This window comes from Ailuropoda melanoleuca, chromosome 12 (genome assembly GCF_002007445.2).
Source record: "Ailuropoda melanoleuca isolate Jingjing chromosome 12, ASM200744v2, whole genome shotgun sequence".
Lineage (NCBI taxonomy): Eukaryota > Metazoa > Chordata > Mammalia > Carnivora > Ursidae > Ailuropoda > Ailuropoda melanoleuca.
Genome location: NC_048229.1, coordinates 31,171,422 through 31,192,167, shown reverse-complemented (window position 1 = coordinate 31,192,167; position 20,746 = coordinate 31,171,422). Strand labels below are relative to the sequence as shown.

At 53.4% G+C, this 20,746-nt stretch overlaps 2 protein-coding genes across 6 annotated transcripts; one reads left to right on the top strand and one right to left on the bottom strand.

The window, feature by feature from the left end:
* Positions 1–672: 672 nt before the first annotated feature.
* On the bottom strand, positions 673–20,307 carry MAMSTR (MEF2 activating motif and SAP domain containing transcriptional regulator). Of its 5 annotated transcripts, none has more exons than XM_011223246.3 (10): positions 20,229–20,307; positions 19,632–19,715; positions 18,419–18,457; positions 17,604–17,785; positions 17,250–17,434; positions 16,825–16,927; positions 16,428–16,622; positions 15,909–16,136; positions 15,776–15,830; positions 10,620–15,600 (listed from the first exon to the last, which is right to left on the bottom strand). In XM_011223246.3, exons 2-10 carry the CDS (start codon positions 19,687–19,689, stop codon positions 15,317–15,319), a joined length of 1,329 nt encoding a protein of 442 aa, XP_011221548.2. In that variant the 5' UTR covers positions 19,690–19,715; positions 20,229–20,307; the 3' UTR covers positions 10,620–15,316. The 5 variants fall into 5 exon arrangements, with proteins under 5 accessions (XP_034494427.1, XP_034494425.1, XP_034494426.1 ...); XM_019798230.2 differs by having other exon boundaries at positions 19,632–19,710; positions 20,229–20,290; XM_034638536.1 differs by lacking the exons at positions 10,620–15,600; positions 19,632–19,715; positions 20,229–20,307 and adding an exon at positions 673–3,413 and having other exon boundaries at positions 18,419–19,602.
* On the top strand, positions 4,702–5,721 carry FUT2 (fucosyltransferase 2). Its single transcript, XM_034638537.1, has one exon. The coding sequence runs from the start codon at positions 4,702–4,704 to the stop codon at positions 5,719–5,721; it is 1,020 nt and encodes a 339-aa protein (XP_034494428.1).
* Positions 20,308–20,746: the final 439 nt, after the last annotated feature.

Below are 20,746 nucleotides of genomic sequence, written 5' to 3'. Positions count from 1 at the left end.
ACCTTCAAAGGCTCACAATCTAATGGCAGAAGGAAGAGAGAAACATCCAGAAGAAGTGGGAAGAAGGTGGAGGGCCACTCCGCAGGGAGCTTTCCCTGCTCCTACCTGGGGTGGCCCCTCCTTCCCCAGCTTCCTCCTGCTTCCCAGTCTCCAGAGAGTTCCTTCTACCCAGAGTTAGGATAGGGTCTTGAGGAATCGTGTCAGGATCTGGACAGGAATATAAGCGCAGGTGGCCTTGAGGAAACAGGAATCAAGAAGCCATCAGGGGCACAGTCATACTTTCCGTTTCTCCCTTGGACTCCTTTCTTTTTATTCTCAGGGTCGAATTCACTCTGCTCGTGGAGTTCTCTGGTCCATCTTAGATATGGCTCAACGTGGCTGCACGTGGGCCCTCAGAGGCCCTTTAGCCGCCAGGCCCTCCACCAACCAGCCACCTTCTCTGTGCTTCTGACTTCAAATTCCCAAGGGAGAGACTCTGCTCGATACTGATGGGTCTTTTGAGCTACCCATACCCACACGTCATGAGCTGGCAGTAAAGAGACCAGCCTTGGACCAATATCATACGATACACCATGGGCTGTGTTTTAGTGGTTTGGTTTTTTTTTTAAGATTTTATTTATTTATTTGACAGAGAGAGAGACAGCCAGCGAGAGAGGGAACACAAGCAGGGGGAGTAGGAGAGGAAGAAGCAGGCTCCCAGTGGAGCTGAGAGCCCAATGCGGGGCTCGATCCCAGGACCCTGGGACTTAACGACTGAGCCACCCAGGCACCCCTTAGTTTTTTTTTAATAAAGACACCCATCCTGTTAGACTGGAGTTCACCTTAGGATTGCCCTCGTTTTACTTTGCTCACTTCTGTAAAGACCCCGTCTCCAAATAAAGTCATATTCTGCAGTATCAGGAGTTAGGATTCCAATATACCTTTTGCAGAAAGACACACTCCAACACACAGCACACAAGCTTTATGGGTTGGGTGAGCGAAAATTACTACCTTAATACAGGCTATGTGTTGATGGCCAGCACGCACACGCTTTATCTCATACTCCTCAACTCCATTAAAAAAAAAATCGGACATCCACCGGGGCAAGTAGAATCACATATACTCACCCACTCCTCAGAGGGACATTCCCCAAAGGCAGCTGGGCCCACCGATCTACATCTGATGGTCTGGGGCTACCCTGGTCGGCCCCAGAATTCACAGCCTCTGAATGAAATTCCTTCCTCTTGTAGGTTTCCATCTCATCCACGTGTGACTGCTCTGAATTCTATGATCTAAATGCTAGATTTGACCGTGACCAATACACCCAGTATGAAAGGCGGAAATCCACTGGTGCCTGGCCCAGAGCCCACACAGAACAGCGCTCTCCGCTTTGTGTGTGATAATATCAAAAGGTTCTGGTTTTGTCCTCAGGCCAGGTAGTTTGAATCCTTAGAAAGGTGAAGGTACTTGTCCCGAATCACACAGCCAGTGAGTGTGGGAGCCTGTAACCAGAGCGCGTGCGCTCAGCCATGGAGCTGTGGGTCCTTCAGTCGCTGAGCGAAGCACAGTGTTGGGCTTAGGGAGGGGAGGCTTTACTCTCAGTGGCCATGAGGAAGGGGCTTGATCTGGAACTTTTGAGCAGCAAGACTGAAACTCTCCTGAGCGTCAGCTGAGTTGTGAAGTGAACTTGAAGCAGCAAATCCAGCCCCTCTGGCTCCTTTCATCCAAGACAGACAGGGCGAGAGGAGACCGTACCACCCGGAGTTCATTTCGGGTTAGGCTCAACATCTGGTGATGACCCAAGGGGCCCGGACCCCCATCTGAGTTGGTTTAACTCAAATCCATGCTTCTAGTGGACAAACCTGAGTTCTAGAAAGATAATGCGGAGCACCTGAGTGGCTCAGCTGGTGAAGCATCTGCCTTGGGCTCAAGTCATGATCTCAGGGTCCGAGGATCGAGTCCTGCATTGGGCTCCCTGCTCAGCGGGGAACCTGCTTCTCTCCCTCTCTTCCCCACTCGTGCTCTTGTCGCTACCTCTGTCTCTCTCTCTCTCAAATAAATAAAATCTTCAAAGAAAGAAAGATAATGCATGTGATCTTAATGGGCTGTGAGGGTGGCAGTGACTTAGAAACAGGGATATTGCTATTACAAGGTCGTGTGCCAACTTCTATCAGCTATAATTAGTCATTAAGGACCATATTTGCATAGCTTCTGGCAGCTTCCCAAGTAGAACCAGGTCACACCCTGATTGATTTAGCCCCAGTGTTCTCTTCTGAATGGCCACTTGCTTCAGTACTTTGACCAGGAACCCAATCCCTGGACCAAGTCAACCAGAAACTTTCACCTCAAATCTACGTTTGTGCAGGGCCTCCAGGATATGCTTTGATTAATGCCTGCCCATGAGGAAAAGTTTTAAAAAAGAAGGGGTGGGAACCTCACATGCACAGGGAAGGAGGATGGAAGTCTTTAGAAGAGCTGGGGAAGCAGAAGGGTCTCATTCTTTTGACTCTTCCCACATATCCCCATTCCCATTATTCCGATTCCACAGTTGATCAGTGGCCAAACCTAGACTTTTACTGCGGCAACATGGTGCAGGTGTTGTTCCAGCCTAGACTTCGGAGTGACAAAGCCCATCAGTCATTCCTGGATGCGGTCTTTAGCAGCAATAAAGTGTTAACTGTGATCATCCCAATTCGTGCTTGTTCCGCTCGTCCTTACTGGCTTCTAGCCACGTAATGGGGAGTCAGCACCAATTCATTCCCTGCTTTCTTTCCCTTTCAACTGTTTGGCTTATGCTCAACAACCCTATCTTCAAACCCCTGTCCTTTGGGGGGGGGGCTTTACTTTGTTTCGGGGGGGGTCCCAGGAAGGAGCTTAATGAACTGCTTTGCTCACAAATCACTGGTCCAAGTTGTATGGCCTGGGATGGGGAATTCTCAATGCCCCTTACTTCCTACAATACTGCAGTAAATCCCATGTGTTCTCAGAAGGTCCGTCCAGTGCAACCACCCCACTCCTGGAATTAATTCCCACTTTAACCAGAGTTGAAAAGAACAGGTTGTATAAGTATATACAAGGGATTTTCCTCTGGGTTTTCTTGGCCAGGTCCCTTTATGTCTCTGCACATCTCGGCAGGTGTCTCCCCATTGCTGGGGGCCTCTGCTTCAGCCTGCATCTGGCATGTCCCAGCCACTCCAACCCCTCCTCTCTCAGCATCACCTGCTGTGGTCTCATACAATGGCATTTGGTCTTTGTCCCTAGTTCCAGCACATGGCTCCTAAAATCCTTGGCATTTCCTGAGTGATAGGGTGATAGGAGTGTCTTTTGCTCTGATGAGGTGACTCTTCACGGGCCCCCAGATAGCTTCAGGATCGGTCATCAGAGAGACCAAGCTTGATGAAGACATTGGAACTTTCATCTCCAGCCCCCAACCTCTGGAGAGGGGAGAAGGACTAAAGATTAGGTTAATCACCAGTGACCAATGATTTAATCAATCATTCCTACGTAATGGAAAGCCCTAAATGGGTTTCAGAGAGCCTCTGAGTTGGCAAACTGACTCATGAGCCGGGAAGGTGGTCCACCTCAACTCCATGGGGACAGAAGCCCCTCCTGGATCTTACCCTGTATACTTCTGGTTATTCATTTGTGTCCCTTATAATAAACTGGTAAATGTAAGTAAAGTGCCTTCCTGAGTTCTGTGAACCATTCTAGCAAATTACCAAATCTAAGGAGAGGGTCATTTTATAACCTATCAGTCAGAAGAAGTATGGATGGCTCACTTGCAGTTGGTGTATGAAGTGGAACTGAAGTCTTGAACTTGTTGGAGCTGATATTAAGTCAGGTAGACAACGTCAAAATTGAATTGTTGAATTCAACCAGGTGTCCAACACCCAGGGGAGAAGAAAACAAACTCTTACCTGCCAATTGCCTTCTGACCTTTTAGTAAAAATATTCAAGAGAGAATTGGCCAACTCATCTTTTAGAGCCAGCCTACAACCTGTCATGACTAGTTAATGGCAAAGCCACCGTGAAGCCTGGTGTTTATCTCGCATTCAGTGGCTGTGGCTAGGAGGGTAGGCAGGTCAAGTGGTTGAATTACTGATGGGTTGGGCATGTCCCTTCAAAGGGAATATAGACAGGCAGGGCACGCAAAGATGGACATCTCTAGGAACTGGATCCCCAGTAAATAGTAGGTTTATACACTTGTACTCCCTATCTGTAGACACCCACGTATATATTCTCAGGCTATAAATACCCATATTCAAACATATAACATATATATGTAATGTGTGTGTAAGTGTCTGTATATATACATCCACACTGTATAAAGAGTACACACCCATATATGTACACGATACATATACATTCATACAATACAGCTTACACATGTCCATTACACATACACAAATTCACACACACCCATATACGTATACAATGTATAGATGCCCACATGCACGCACACACACACTCATACAAGGCAGATGCCACGTGTGAATACACACAGTGAAGTCATATCTACACACACAAACAGGAACACACGAACCCAACGTAAACACAGTCCCATCACACACTCTGGAGACATACCTCCATAGGCGGACCTGAGTATTCGCACTCCTTGAGACACACAGCAAAGCCACCCGCACATGCATTCCCCCATCCGCCCCAGGGCCTCCAACCCCCCGCCCCGAGCTAACATTCCCTGCTCTCCGTTCCCTGACAGCTATGCTCAGCAGTCAGGCTTTCTCCTTCCCCATGGCCCACATCATCCTCTTTGTCTTCACGGCTTCCACCGTATTTCACATTCAGCAGCGGCTAGCGAAGATTCCACTCACATGGGACTTTGAGACGCTGGTCTTGACGAGGACGGAACGCCCCACGAGCCAGCCGCCCAGGGGTATGTGGACCATCAACGCCATCGGCCGCCTGGGGAACCAGATGGGGGAGTACGCCACCCTCTACGCCCTGGCCAAGATGAACGGGAGGCCGGCCTTCATCCCGGCCGAGATGCACGGCACGCTGGCGCCCATCTTCCGAATCAGCCTCCCGGTCCTGCACGGCACCACGGCCAACAGGATCCCGTGGCGGAACTACCACCTGAACGACTGGATGGAGGAGCGCTACCGCCACATCCCGGGCGAGTACGTGCGCCTCACCGGCTACCCCTGCTCCTGGACCTTCTACCACCACCTGCGAGACGAGATCCTGCGGGAGTTCACCCTGCACGACCACGTGCGGGAGGACGCCCAGAGGTTCCTGCGGGGCCTGCAGGTGAATGGCAGACAGCCGGGCACCTTCGTGGGGGTCCACGTGCGCCGGGGGGACTACGTGCGCGTCATGCCGCGGGTGTGGAAGGGCGTGGTCGCCGACCGGCAGTACCTAGAGCAGGCCCTGGACTGGTTCCGGGCCCGCTATGACTCCCCCATCTTTGTGGTCTCCAGCAACGGCATGGCCTGGTGTCGGGAGAACATCAACGCCTCCCGTGGGGACGTGGTGTTCGCCGGCAACGGCATCGAGAACTCCCCCGCCAAGGACTTCGCGCTGCTCACGCAGTGCAACCACACCATCATGACCATTGGGACGTTCGGGATCTGGGCCGCCTACCTCGCGGGCGGAGAGACCATCTACCTGGCCAATTACACCCTGCCCGACTCCCCCTTCCTCAAACTCTTTAAGCCAGAGGCAGCCTTCCTGCCCGAGTGGATTGGGATCGACGCAGACCTCTCTCCCCTACTCAAGCACTGATGTCAGGCGGCCCTTGGCACCCCCTCCTTCGCTGGCTCCAAGACCAGCTCCCAAGGCGTGAGGAGCATACTGTTACCTGGTACCAGGACACTTCCCTCTTGCGTCGGAAGTCGCAACCGACTTGTTTAAATAACGTATTTCTGTGTCTCACACAACAGGACCAGAGGCTGGTGCATCTCTGGGGTTAGTTAAGTCAGCAGCCCAGCAGTGTCATCGGTGACCCTGGTTCCATCCATCTCGTTCAGCTGCCATCAACTCCTCTCAGACTGGCTCCCTCATGGTCCCAAAAAGGGCTGCCACTTAGCCAGGTGTCGCATGCAGACAACCTCTTCATGAGGCAGCAAAAAGAGCTTTGTTCTTGAGTCCCTTTTGAAGAGTGAGAGGAAGATTCCAAAGCCCTCCAGCAACCCCCCCCCCCCCGCATATCTCATTGAGTGGAAGTGTGTCAAATGCCCACATGACTCATTATAGGGCAAGGTGAATAAGACCCTGGGATTGGCTTAGCTTCAGATCAATAAATCTTTGCTCCCTTCAGCTGGGGAGTTGATCAGCCTCCTCTGAAAGACGTGGAGGCTTGCAGAAAGAAAACGGGTGCTCTTAACAAGGAAGAAGATGCAACGCAAAGCAGAGAAGCCCTGAATTGTGCGGGTTGTTCACGACACAAAGGCATGTGGCCAAGGAGGCAAGGGGGGCTCTAGTAGAGTCAAGAGCCTACTCACCAAGTCATGTGTCCCTGGGACTGTGACCGCCCAGAGGGCTCACTATTTTCTAGTTAGTCTGCCCAGACCGGGGACCTTTCCCCCAGTTTTCACAAGAGTGCTGCCCTATTGGCCAGTGGCTGGTGCGCATCTGAGACCTCCCACCCACTCCTGCAACCCTGGCTTCAGTGAACTTGGAGTCCATTTGTTCTTTGTAAATGTCTGTGATGGTACACCTAACAGACAGGATCCCTGCTAGCAAAGGTTGGGTTAACTAAACACAGTGGCTTGAAATGACAGCAGTTCATCATTTCCCACAATCCTTTGGGTCAGCTGGGTGGCTCTCTGCCCCATGCAGTGTTGGCTGAAGCCTCATGCAGCTGCGTTTTTGTGGAGCTCAATGGAGCACCCCCTCAGTCATCAGCATCATGGAAGCAGCCCCCATACTGTGAGGAAGCCCAACCCCACTCAGGGGCCAGCAGTCTTAGCTGAGGTCAACCTCCAGGTCGTTCAGCATAGGTATCAGATATGATTCCACGTGCTGTTCAAGTCAGCCTAGGATCCAGCTGAGGTTCCTGACAACATGTTGCAGAGAGCAGCCCTATCTCGATTCCTGATTCACAGAATCTGTGAACATGACAATATGACTGTCTGATGCTGTGAAGTTTTGGGGTCGTCTGTGATACAGCCAGAGATAAACAAACCGAGTCCATGATTCTCTATATTTGCAGACACTTTCATAACTTTGGCACGACCTAGGCAAAACATGAATGTCCCCACCTGACTGGAGATCCCACGTGCAAAGGTCCTGTGGCAGGGGGAGTCTAGTTATACATGAGAGCAGAACGAGGCCAACATAGCTGGAACGCATGGAGACAGAGGTGGGAGAGAAGTTAACAGGGTCGACCGTGAAAGGCCTTGTGGACCATGGCAAGGACTTTGGGTTCTGTTCTAAGGCCAAGGGGAAGCCATCAGAGGGTCTTAATTAGGGGACTAACACAATCTGATTCACTGTGTGGACTTACTGGCTGCTATGTGGAGGAAGGGCTGCAGGGGTAAGAGAGGGGCAGAGACCAGGGAGAAGGCTACTATAACAGTCCTAGCAAAAAGTGGTGGTGGGCCAAGGAGGTCTCATTTTAAGGGCTCAACAGAAACTCCTAGTGTGTCTGCCAGTTTCACAATCCTGAAAGAGACATCTTGATGCCTCAATCAGAGTGATGTTTAACTCAAGCATTCACCATGGGCCAATTACCTGAGGCCATGCGGAGAGGTCACATAATACAAACAAGGCCACCATGTTTGTAAGGGAATTGGTCTGAAAAGAGGGTAATAAAAGAATAAAAGGATAGGGGGATGCCTGGGTGGCTTAATCGGTTAAGAGTTCCCCTTCAGATCAGGTCATGATCTCAAGGTCCTGGGATCGAGCCCCATGTCGGGCTCTCTGCTCGGTGGGGAGTCTGCTTCTCCCTTGCCCTCTGTGCTCTCTCTCTCTCTCTCAAATAAATAAATAAATAAAATCATTTTTAAAAAATAAAATAAAAATAAATAAAAATTTTAAAAAGAACCTAAGGACTGGGAAGATGCTCTGAAATTGAGTATATGGGGGAAAAAAGTTTGCCACTCACGTTTCAGTGGCTGAAGCAAGTCAAGTGGTCACACCCAATGTCAAGAACAACCCATTCACACCCCCTGGAATATTTGTGCTCTAATGACCACATCTTGCAGGCTCCACAGTCTCTCCAGGTGGTTCTCTGGGAGGCCCTTTCTTTTGGCTTAGTGCGCATGGAATGGGTGCCACAGTACTTAGTATGCTAATAGGTCTCTGTCTCAATAACTGTATTTAACTCATTCAAATTTCCAGTCTGACTTTAGATTTTTTTTTTCATTTTTTATTTTATTTTTTTAAGTAGGCTCCATGCCCAACATGGAGCTTGAACTCTCATGACCCTGAGAGGAAGAGTCACATGCTCTACCCACTGAGCCAGCCAGGTGCCCCCGGTCTGATTTTATACAACCCGAATGGGTGATGGTTGCTGGACCAGGTTTTGCCATTTAAAAATCAACAAAGAAATCCTCAATTATTTTGTGTATAAATTTGGCATTCTCTCTTTTAATGTACATTTTAAATGTATCGGGGGGCACATTTTACATGGCGCTAAATTAAAGCAACATCATGGTTGGTGGTCATTTCCAAAGATGGCCATGACAACATCTCCCCTCGATTCCAACCACCCAAATCTTCCCTTGCCCATCCCCCACTCAGTAAATGGCACTATCCATTCACTTCGACCAAAAACTTAACTTACTCTAGATTCTTCCTTTCATATTCCATCCACCGGCAAGTTCTGTCGGCTTTACCTTCAAAATACACACTGAATCGGACCCTCTTTCCTTCTTCTACCATCACCACTCTATTCAAGTCACCACCATCTTTGCCTGGACACCTACAGAAGTCTGTCAAACTAAGGGGTGCCTAAGCTGGCTCAGTTGGTAGAACGTGCAACTCTTGATCTTGGGGTCATGGGTTCAAGCCTACTTAAAATGTGTGTGTGCGTGTGTGTAATTCTGTATCACAACGCCAAGAAACCTATGATGTAAAGCCTATATTGAAGATACGCCTTGAAGAATGAATTCGACTGATTTTCACTACCAGCAAGCAATGATGGTGGACCAGTGAGGTCATGGCGGAAGTGAGGCAAAGAGATTACCAGATTTCAAGATTCACCGTAAAGCTAACATTACCGTGACAAAGTTGTACTGGCATAAAAGACAGACAAATGAAATCCAACAAAGAGTCCAGAAATAGACCACATACATGTGGTCACTTGATCTGTGACAAAGACATCAACACAGTTCAGGGGAAGGACAAAAGAGCTTTTCAATAAACGGAAGCCATCCAGTATCCACACAGAGAAGATGAACTTGACCTCTTCCTCTCACGATTCACAAACATTAATCCATGATGGATCACAGACCAAAATGTGAAAGCTAAAAGCATAAAGCTTCTAGAACAAAACATGGGAGAAAAGCTTCATGACCTTGAGGTGGGCAAAGGTATTTTCTTTTCTTTCTTTCTTTCTTTCTTTCTTTCTTTCTTTCTTTCTTTCTTTCTTTCTTTCTTTTCTTTCTTTCTTTCTTTCTTTCTTTCTTTCTTTCTTTCTTTCTTCTTTCTTTCCTATTCCCCCTTCAGGGGGGTTTCCTTTTTCTTTTTTTTTTTTTTAAGTAATCTCTAGGGGCGCCTAGGTGGCTCAGTGTGTTAAGTGTCTGCCTTCAGCCCAGGTCCCAGGTCCTGATCCCAGGGTCCTGGGATCAAGCCCCACATTGGGCTCCCTGCTCAGCAGGGAGTCTGCTTCTCCCTTTCCGTCTGCCTGCCACTCCCCTTGCTTGTTCTCTCTCTGTCAAATAAATATTATTAAAAAATTAAGTAACCTCTACACCCAACATGGGGCTCGAACTCACAACCACCAAGTTGCAAGCTCTACCAGCTGAGCCAGCCAGACGCTCAGTTTTCTTAACCAATACACACACCGCAAAAAAACAGTAACCACAGAACAACTAATAAAATGGATATCTTCCTAGACAGCCCACACTGATCCCCAGCTCTTAATTGCAGGCTCACAGGACACCTGATTCATAATCTAGTATAGAGTTTTATTTGGGGTCCTGTGAACACAGCGGCACCATCTGCCTCCTAGTCTGTATCTTGCACCCTCTCTGACATCATACCATCTCCATTCTTCAGATTTTTTTGATCAATTGCAGAGTAAAGCTAATCTGGTCCATACACTTTAGATATTTACGATCTTAAACATACACTGTTATATATCATAAGCCAGCAGGGGCCTGAGCTGGGAGAGGGCAGTAATATTTCATAAAGATCTTCAGGCTGGTTTGTCTGCTTAGAGTGTCACCTGTTATGAACTAAATTGGGATTATATCCCTGAAAAGGGATTATGTTGAAGTCCTGACCCCCAGGACTGTGAATGCAACTTATTTGGAAATAGGGTATTTGAAAATGTAGTCAAGATAAGATCATTAGGGTGGGTCCTAATCCAATATGACTGTGTCCTTTTTCTTTTTTTAAGATTTATTTATTTGAGGGAGGGAGAGCACGAGCAGGGGGAGCAGCAGAGGGAGAGGGAGAAGCAGACTCCCCACTGAGCAGGGAGCCCGACAGGCTTGATCCCAGGACCCTGGGATCATGACCTGAGCTGAGGCCTGACACTTAACTGACTGAGCCACCCAGGCGCCTCTAGCATCATGTTTCTGAGATTCTTCACATTCTTGCAAGTCTCAATCATTCACTGCCTTTTCACTGCTGAGAAGTATTCCACCATGCGGCTGTCCCACGGGCTGTCGATCTGTTTCTCCATTTGATGGATTCTCGGGTTATTTCCAGTTTGGGGCTATACTGTTATCAACATTGGCCTATAAATCTTTGTGTAGATGCATGTCATTATCTCTCTTGGGAAAATACATAGATAGCAGTGAGGTCTCCTGTGAGGGCAAACGAGGCTTGTCTAAGGTCCCCCACCAGGCAGGGGCTGGGCTCAAAGTCTGAACGCGGGTTTGGCCCCAAAGCATGGTTTCTGGAGCCCAAGGGGAGGAGAGAGGCCTGTCGCCCAGGGAGTGAAGGCTCGAGACTCCCATTTCCCTCTTTTCCCCCCAGTTCAGCCACCTGCTCTGTCCCTGCCCTGGGTCTAGGGTCTGGAAGTCATCATCCACCACGGGGGACAAACAAGACTTGAGGGACAGAAGACGTAACAGCCCGGCAGGATGTTAGGACAAAAGGTGGACAACACCAAGGGCAGCTCAGGCCTCGTGCATGGATGGCGTGGGGGCAGCCACATGGCAGAGGAGTGGAAGTCAATCCATCCCATGGGTCAGTGACAACCACAGATGCTTAATGAGCGTGTCCTCTGCCAGACACGGTTCTAAGTGCTCTGCACACATTAACTCATTTATTCCTCAGCCAACCCCGCAGAGAAAGTACTATTGTTCTTGTCCCCACCATCAAGATGAGAAAACTAAGGCCCAGGGAGGTTAAATGGGTCGCCCTATAGGTCATGGAGAGTGATGGAGAGATGAGTCCACCCAGGTCGATCTGGCCCCAGAGACGAGACTCTCAGTCACGGAGGCACCTGCCTCTGCGTCACCCACTCCTAGGGGTGTTTCCCAGGGAAATTCCTTCACACTCTGTAAAATGGCTGTGCTCGATGATGACGGATGGGGATTGTCTCGGGGTGCCTGGAGTTGGATGTGGGGGCGGGGCATCACCCCGGGGGTGCGGGGAGTGAAAATAAGGTGGAGGTAAAATGCAGAATGGAAATCAGCGATTGGGAGGAACAGAAGGGGTATGTGGTAACCCAGATGGAGAAGGGAGGGAGAAAGAGACAGAGAGGGAGGGAGAAATGGGGAGGAGAGGAGGAAGGAGAAAGAGAAATAAGAGTATATTCTCCAGTCTACTCAGTGTGTCCTTCTGGAGATTATGTCCATAAGACAAATTGATAGGGGCGCCTGGGTGGCTCAGTCGGTGAAGCGTCTGCTTTCGGCTGGGGTCATGAACCCGGGGTCCTGGGATCGAGCCCCGCATCAGACTCCCTGCTCAGCAGGGACCTGCTTCTCTCTCTCCCTCTGTGCTCTCTCTCATGAGTAAATAAATAAAATCTTCAAAAAAAAAAAGATAAATTGATAACTGTGGTCATTTGTCAAATATATTCCTGGTCTTTTCCATGTGTCTACTGAGCTCGTGGAATGGCAACGTGGTGCAGGGGCGCCCCATCTTCCTGTGTTACCCCTTGGTCCCGCCATTGGGAGCAGCCCAGCCCTCTCCCTGGGGGACAGGAGGGAGCAACTGGAATGTCTAGAGAAGGGTTGGGTGACAGGTGGTGGGGAGTGTAGGGCCCAAGTCCTTCTCTCCGGCTCTGGGTTCAAATATGCACACCCTACCCAAGCCTGTGCCTGTCTTTCAAATCTCCACCTACTAGAGAATTCCTTAGCCACCATCCCTCGCCCTGACTCCCTCTGGGGTTGCCCTCCCCTGGACACGGGAGACTTGGGGACAGAGAGTCACAAGCTCAGAGTCCGGCTGAGGTGGAGAGAGACAGAAGCCCCACCGCACCCCTTCCTGATCTTTCCAGGGCCAATGGTGCCCCTTTACCACCAATTTTCAGCCTTACAGGAAAGTGCCCACAGGCCCCAGCCGCCACCCACCTCCAGCCCAAAATTCTACAGGCGCCACCCCACCCACCTCTCGTTCCAGCAGCCCTGACCTCACAAGGCTCCCCAGGCCATTGCCCTGACCCCCCTACCCATTCCCCAAGGCTTCTGGTATTTTCTAGGAGTCATGGCCCCTCTGCCCTGAAAATCCTTATCACCCTGCCCTGGAATTCTCTCTGTGCAAATGTCTGAGCTTCACCAGAGCAGAGACGGAGGCTCTGTTTTTTCAACTCTGAGGGCACAAGCTATGGACTCATGAACCCAATTTAAAGTGCCTCTCTGACCACTCCCGCCCAATTGGTCAGATGACCCCAAGGGCTGCCTTTGCCTCCTGGTAAAGAGCTCTCGCTCCCTTGCCTGTTCTCTCGGAGGAACAAGAATCGTGGATCTGCAGCTCCTAAGGGTGATTAATATTTGTCAGCGTGTCTCCCACGCCAGGTCCAGCCCGTGGGAAGTCTCAGTGAACATCTCATCCTCACTGGGCTGTAGGGACCCGAGAGCAAACGGACAGACGAGGGGAAGTCATTGGTTCTGGGTACTGTCGCACGTCACTGATCTGCTGTTCTTTTCCACCTGCCCTGGACAGGGCGGGTGGCCTGCCCAGGTCCCCCCAGATAGATCTAGATCCCTCTTCCCGACTCTGTGCACCCAGCCCCCCATCTTCTGTGCACTCTCTGCGTTCATTATGGCTTTTTATTTCCCATATTTCTGGTGCTTTGACATCTGGAGGGACTGCCCTTCCCAGGGCTAGCCAATCCCCAGAGGTAATCAAGGACTCACCCAGGAGCATGCTTTGCATATGCAAACCAGCCAATCCAGAGCCCAGACCCCCAACCATTTCCTTTATGAGCTCGTATACTGGTATACTCTACTCCAGGCCAGGATTCCTCTGCCTTGTTACCCCAGGACCACGCTCCAGACAACTAGGGATGGCCCCCTCCACCCCAGAGCCAGCTGAAATTATTCATATTAGACAATCTGAAGCCAGCTTACCCTGCCTCCCCTATTCCTTCACTGGGAAACCACGACAGAGACTCTTGCTCAGGGCTCCCCTCTCCCCCTCTGCCTCCTGACTACCCTTGGCCCTTCCCTATGTGCACAGTTTGGCACAACCCCGTCTTTGGGGATCTGTGAGAATGACAAACTATCTTTTTTTTTTTTCTTTTAATTAGGCTCCACTTCCAGTGTGGAGCCCAATGAGGGGCTTCAACTCACGACCCTGAGATCAAGAGTGAGACACGGAACCGAACCGACTGAGCCACCCAGGCGCCTGAACGAAGGATCTTTTCAATTGTGGTCATTCTGATCTGGCAGCTCCCCCACACCTGAATATTAATAAAAGCTACATTTTACAAGACTTTGTTGCTAATGGCTTCCCCTGCGACCTTCTTCCAAGGACCATCCTGGGGTTCAAGGTGACTGGCAGTTTATGTCCCGCCGTCTCCTCATGACCCATGGCCCAAGCCTGACAAGACGGGTGGAGTCTCCAAATATGCCCCCAATGACCACGCCCCAAGATGCATGTATCTGTGTAGCCCCTCCCATATTCAGCCAGCCTGACTTGCATCAACCGTGGAGTGCAGTGAAGGTGACAATGGGCCAGTTCCAAGCTCTCTCTTTGACTGGCAGCTTCTGCTTCCTCCTGGAGTAATGCTCACTTTGGGGGACCCTGAGCTATCATGTAGGGAGTCCAGAGACCCTGCCGGAGAGACAACAGGCTGGCTGGTTCCAGCCTACTAGCCATTCCTGCCAAGGTGCCAAACATGTCTGAGCCATTTTAGATGGTCCAGCCCACTTGGACCCTAAGATGACTGCAGCCCTAGTCACTGGTGCTGAAGAATTGCTTGCTGAGCCCATCAAGCCAGGACATTGCATGATCATAAACAGTTATTATTTTAAGACCCTAAGTTTGGGGGCGGCTTGTTAATCAGCAATAAAAAACCCAAACAGGGGTCTCCCTCTGCCTCAAAAGCCTAGCTCCCTTTGCCTCAGGGTAAGAAAGACCCTGCAACTTAATTTATCCTCCAGAGCTCCCCATGGGATCACACAGGGGTTGGGACTTCACCTGAAGTCATACTCTTGCTAGTCTTCTTCCCCTTCGCTGTCCGGTTTCCTCCGCTCCTTTTTGGTTTCTCCTTGGAGCATTTCTTTAATAAATCATGGGCTCGCGAGTCTTGTCTCGGGCTCTGCTTCCAAGAGAACCTAACCTCAGACACGACGCTTCTGATATTCTCACTTCCAACCAGAAGCCAAGGGTCTGGCTCCCTATTCTCCCTCCCGACTCTTCCCTGCCCCCTCTCCTGCACCCAAAAAATACAGACCACCTTCCAGATTCCCATCTAGTTGGTGGCATGGGAGGGGAGAAGGTAGGAACAAAGACATCCATGAGGTCTCTGAAGGAAGAAGCAAGCAGCTTGTTTGCTCCGGCCAGCAGCAAATGACACCTCCTTGCCCCCAGCCACACAACCATGGAGGGGATCATATGGAGGTCAGGCAGAAGAGACTCGGGCGCTTGGCATGTCAGCAGTTCAGGGGCCAGGTGGGGATGACAGTCATCTCTGATTCTGCGTCTGTGGTGGGAGGGGCTCTGCCGGTTGTCCCACCCCCTCCTTTGGGAGTCTGTCTCTGTGACCTTCCCATCCCCACCAGTTCTCCGTCCCTGGAAACCCCAGCATCCATCACCACGGATCCCCCAGAAGGTCCCACAGCCGGGTGCCACTGGAGTCGGATAAGTCAGCAGAGAAGATGCTTGGGGCTGGGGGGCCACAGCCTAGCAGGGGACCCCCACTCAGAGCCTCCAGCCAGTCCAAGGAGTCTGTGGGGCCCCTGGGAGAGGGGGACGGGGAGTTTGTGGGGGACGGGAGCGAGGAAGAGAAGACAGATGAGAGGCCTTCAGAGTCCGGGGAGGGGGACAGCACGTCGAAGGAGCCGGGGAAGTCCAGGGGGATGGGGGGCAGCGGGTCTGCAGGAGAAAGGCAGAGATCCGGACCCCACTCCGTTATTCCCCGTTTCCAGAAATGCAAGTCCCCAGCCCACTTCTCCCTAGAACCCAGGACTCCAGACCCCAACCCCTTCTTCCCTTGGACTAGGACTCGAGAATCAGTCTCCTCCCCCAAATCTAGGAGTTCGACTCTTACCCTCGGGCTCCACCTGATCCTCCAGGATGTCATCAATGCCCCGGTTCGGAAGCAACTGCGGACAGGCAGAAGCGGCGTGAACCTGGGATCCCAGCCCCATCCTGTCCGAGACCCCTAGCCCGCTCCCTCTCACCTGAGCCCTGCGGATGGCTTCCTGCAGCTCCTCCTCCAGAGTCAGGGCCGCTGTGGGTGGGGCTGAAGAAGGAGCCGGTGCTGAAGCCGCAGCGGCAGCCGCAGCGGCAGCGGCAGCCGCAGCCGCAGCGGGAGCGGGAGCCGGAGCGGGAGGAAGGGCCGGAGCAGTCGCAGGGGTTTCCGAGGCACGTGCGGGAGGCGGAGAGTGAGAGTTTGGGTTTGGCTTGAGCTAGAACCGCAACCAGGGGTTCCCATAAGCCACGCCCACCTGGAGCAACCCCACCCACTCGCAACCTGTGGCTCCACCCCCTGGCCGCCTCCCGGCCTCCGCTAGCTCGTCGACCGCCCGCGTTTGGTACCGCCCAGTATTCTTTCATTGGCCTCTCTTCCCTTTAGATCCTCCCGCTTTGCTCTTAACCACGCCCCCCACACTTCATTGGCTATTCTTCTTTCGTCTTCCCGCCCCGTCCCGCTTTGTCTTCTCCTCACTGGTCCATAACGCGCGTAGCCCCGCCCTCACCGAGCCCTGTCGCCGGACGGCTCCCAGAGCCTTGGGCCTGAGGCGCGGCCAGGGAACACCCGCGGGACCGTCCTCGCGCCGCGGCTTCGGCCGCTCGCGGGGCAGGGCGCCGCCGCGCATGCGCTCCAGGAGCATCGACTTAGTCCCCGACACCGGGAGGCCCCGCAGGCGCAGCTGCTGCCGGAGCTCTGAGACCTGGGGTGGGGGGCGGGGAGAGGCCTTGCTGGGAGGGCTCCGGGCCACAGGCGGGAGCTGGGGCTGGACATTTGGAAACCGCGAGAAGAGGGACTGGGGGCCCAGGCTCCTGGGTCTCCAATGGGGCAGAGGCTGCGGGATTAGACCTGTGGGTACCCACCGAGGGAGAGGGCCAGCCTGGGAAGTTACTCCCGACACTCACCGTCAGCTCCTCCAGCTTTAGGGTCTGAAGTTCCAGCTTGTGTGGAGGGGGCAAGGGGCTGGGGACTCCAGGTGGGGAGGGAGTGAGGGCAGTGGGCTTCATCCTGGCGGAAGTCGGGAGGGGGAACCAGAGGTCAGAGGGGGCGGAGAGAGACAGGGCATTCCGGGGTCTTCGAGGAGGAAAGAGAGGGCCTAGGAAGAGGGCCAATTCCTGTGCGTGGGAGAGGAGGAACCGGAGACCCAGTCTCTTGGGTCTGAAGCCAGTATGCCCGGAACTGAAGGAAGAGGGATTGGGAACTTGGACTCGAGTCCTGGAGGAGGAAGGGGCTGGGAGCTGAACTCCCCTGCTCTTGGACTCAGGGTTTGAGGGAGGAGGATGCGGGGCAGGCTGAATTTCCCCCCAGAGAACAAAAACAGGGATCATACCTGGGAGGTGGCAGTTGTGAGTTTGTCCCCTCCCACAGAGGTGGTCCAGGGGGACCCAGGGCCAGCCCTTTGGCCTGGGGGTCTACCCTGGACCCTTGTCTCCGCCCTGGGGGCATGTACTGGTGGTAGGTCAAGTTCCCCTTTGGTTTGGGCCCTCTCCAATGTTGGGAGATCTTGGGAGACTCCTGAAAAGCAGGTGTGATGTCATATGCTTCAGCTCTGTCCCCGCTGTCCTGCCCCAGAGCCTCATGCAAAGCATGGCGTCAGCTTGGCACCACCAGAAAGGGGCCAAAAGGGCAGCAGCAAGGATGCCAGACTCTCCGGGGTACTTCTCCTCACTCAATGGAGACTCACCTTCAGGGACCTCCAAGGGCGGTATTCTGATTCAGGGAGCAGGTCCCCAGGGCTGAAGAGGAAGGGGGTGGGGCCCGAGGACGAGACTGGGGCTGGAGCTCTGGGGGCCAGAGCAGGGTCTGTGGCTGAGACCCACGGATCTGGATCCAAGACTGGAGAGGCAGTGAAGGACCCTGAGAGGCCTGTAGACAGCAAGACAGGCAGGGAGGAACAAGGCTGTGTGGGAAGGAGGGCCCTGGAGGCCTCAGCCACACACACACCCCCACCACCCCGTGTGGGAGGACAGGCCCAGGGAGGGAAACCGCAGCGGTAGGAGGTGAGTGCCCAGACTCCTGGATCTCAGGGCAGAGTTCCAGACTTTTATATTCTCAAGAAAGGAGTCATGTTCTCAGTCACCAAGGGGTGTGGTGGCTGAGGATCACGGGTTTGGGGGGTTTTGCTGGAACAGGGTTGGGGCCAGCACTCCTGGTTCTTGAGGAGAGAGAGAAGCTGAAAGCCACATCCTGAGATTCCTGTGCCTGCCAAGTGTGGAGCCTGGGATGCCTGTTTTCTTCAAAGAAACAGGATCTGGATTCATTCATGCATTTCATTGGAGTGGGAAAAGTCACAGAAGGGGAAGCAGAGCTTTGAGGGGTGGGGTGGCCAGGGACCTGTACTTCGGGTCCTTGGGAAGGGACAGGATAGGATTTCAGGGTATCCCTGGCATAATGACTGAGCTCAGCCCGGGGACCAGTGCAGGAGATCTAGGAGCTGCTCTCCTGGGCGTCCCAGGGGTGTCAGGCCTCCACCCCCTCCCTTCCAGGGCCCACACTTACTTGGGTCCTGATACCGTCTGTGGATCCGAAGCTGGAGGACTATGGAGAAAGGAGGGAGGTGGGAGGAGAATGGCGGGAAGGGAGTGTCCAGGAGCCTGGCCTGGCAGGCGGCGCAAGCTGCAGTTGTTGGCAGGACATGCGTGCCCAGCCCCCTTACACACCCCATGCCAGCGGGTGGGCCGGCAGCCTGTTCCCTTTCCCGGGCCTCCCGCCTGCTCCCTGCTCCCTGCTCCCTGCCAGAGCTGTTCTGGGACTCGGAGCCAGCCAGTGTGCAGGCGGGAGGCAGCCCTGCCCCCAGCTCCACCTGCCCCCTTCCCGAGCATGTGCCCACCCCGCGCAAGGCACAATGGCCATCTTGGCAGCCTGACCCATGTGTACCTCACCTCTTCGCGTCCGCGCGCTCCCGTCTGCACAAGCCTGCTCCCTTCTGTGTACCCCCAGGCCTCCCCACACTCAGCCCCTCTGCACACGCAGTTCCCTGGGCTCTGGGCTGGCACCTGTGCCCATCTTGTGCACTTGTAGCCTTTGATATGCTCCATCCTTGGCTCACTCTGTCTTGGCACCTGCCCAGCCTTGCTGACACTTCTTTGCACATTCAGGAGTTGGCTTCCAGTAATGGAGCGTGGGTCTCTCTTTGCGCATTTCATGTGCACTCTCTGGCACACTCTTTGCTCTTTGAGGACTGCTGTCTTTGCACCCCCCCAGCATTTTCATTTGCACACTCGTGTGCCTTTTGCCTACTGAGGAACTGACAGCCAGTGCACGCTTTAGGTCCACACTGGACCTAAAATACAACCTTTGACAAGCTCAAGGTTTGACAGAGCTCACTATCCCCTCACCAACACTCCCACACCTCCCACTCCAAAGTCCCCACTCTGTGCACTCCTCCGCTTTGCGCACACGTCAATTTAAGCCCCCGGTCCTTTGCAGTCCCTGACCCTCAGCACATCCACCCCTAGCCACCCCCCTCCACACTGTTTACATAAGCATCGCACTGGCCATTTGCACACTCATTGAACCCCCCAAACTCAACCCCTTTGCTGGGGCCTCCTTTATACACAGTGACTTTTGCACAGAAAACACCTGCCTTATGTGTCCCATGGCCCACTCCCCCACCTCACCCCCCACACACACTGCCCGAGTTAAGAGTATCTCGATCCTAGGACCCAAAAAACCCCTTCCCCTTCTACATGCATAGAGAGAAGCCTCTCACCAGATCTGAACTTGGAGCGAATGATTTGGGAGCGCTGAGAGGAAGTTGCGAGAGTCATTGCCAAGGCTGTGATGGGGACCTGGACTGAGGGGAGGACAGGGCCCCCCGGAGGAGGGTCAGAGTGGAGGTCAGGAGGCTGTCCCGCCATGTGGAGGCAGCAGGAAAAGGGCCTCAGGGGCTTAGGGATAGGAGAGGCCTTGAGCCAGAACTTCTGATTCCTGGGGGAGGAGGGGCTAGGAGCCCGGACTCCTGGATTTGAGGGAGAAGGGGGTTGAGGGCCCCAATTCCTGGAGCTTGGGGGAGGAAAGACTGGGATCTATGAAAGGAGACCCCTGGGCCTGTGAAAGGAGAGGAAGGAAAAGGGGGTGAAGGGACAGAGCTCAATATTCTGAAGGGACTAGAATCCAACACCCTTGATCGAAAGGGGAAAGGGACCTGGTATGTTCCTGGGGAATGGGAAGGGTCTCTGCCACCTGCATTTGAGAAGGGAGTGGGTGGGTGTCAGCCACCATGGTCTGTGAGGAAGGGAATGGGACCAGAGAGGTGACAGAAAAGTTAAGGTGGGTTCCCCCCACCCCCATTCCAGGGGCTTCTCACCAGGTGGGCTCGGCGCAGCAGTGCTCTTGAGCGGGTTAACTCCCCTGGTCTAGGCTGGAGGCAGCAAGCTCCGCCCCACCGGCCTGGGACCGCCTAGGACACCCCTTTCTAGGGCGTGCCAGGAGCCTGTGGAATGGGGCGGGGGGGAAACAGGAGCGCCGCCTGGGACCCTGAGAAGGGGCGGGAGCACCGGCTGGGAGGGACTGGGGCGGGGCGAACGTCGGGGTTCCCTGGGTCTCTCCTTCTCCGAGTCCCGGGGCTGCGGGGTCGGGCCGGGCAGCGGCGGGCGGACTGACAGAAGCAGGTGCCTGGAGAGGGGCGCCGGGTGAGCAGCGGGAGCAGGTGGTCGCGACCCGGCCCTGCAGGCAGGTGCCACCTGTCGCTTATTTTTTCCCTGACGCAGCAGCAGGAGTCGGATTTAGGGGAGTGGAAAGTACAAACTGGAGCCCCGAACTCCTGGATCCGAGGGAGGAGGGGGCCGGGGACCTGGACTCCCGGGTCTGATGGAGGAGTGGGTT

Excerpts from the sequence above, each read along its gene's own strand:
- FUT2 (XM_034638537.1), top strand. The coding sequence starts at position 4,702 with ATGCTCAGCAGTCAGGCTTTCTCCTTCCCCATGGCCCACATCATCCTC.
- MAMSTR (XM_034638534.1), bottom strand. The coding sequence starts at position 18,584 with ATGGGGTGTGTAAGGGGGCTGGGCACGCATGTCCTGCCAACAACTGCA. Across the intron at positions 16,137-16,427 it reads CCGTCCGGCGACAGGGCTCG|CTCAAGCCAAACCCAAACTC; the intron begins GTGAGGGCGGGG and ends TTGCGGTTCTAG. Across the intron at positions 15,601-15,775 it reads GGATCAGGTGGAGCCCGAGG|ACCCGCTGCCCCCCATCCCC; the intron begins GTAAGAGTCGAA and ends TTTCTCCTGCAG.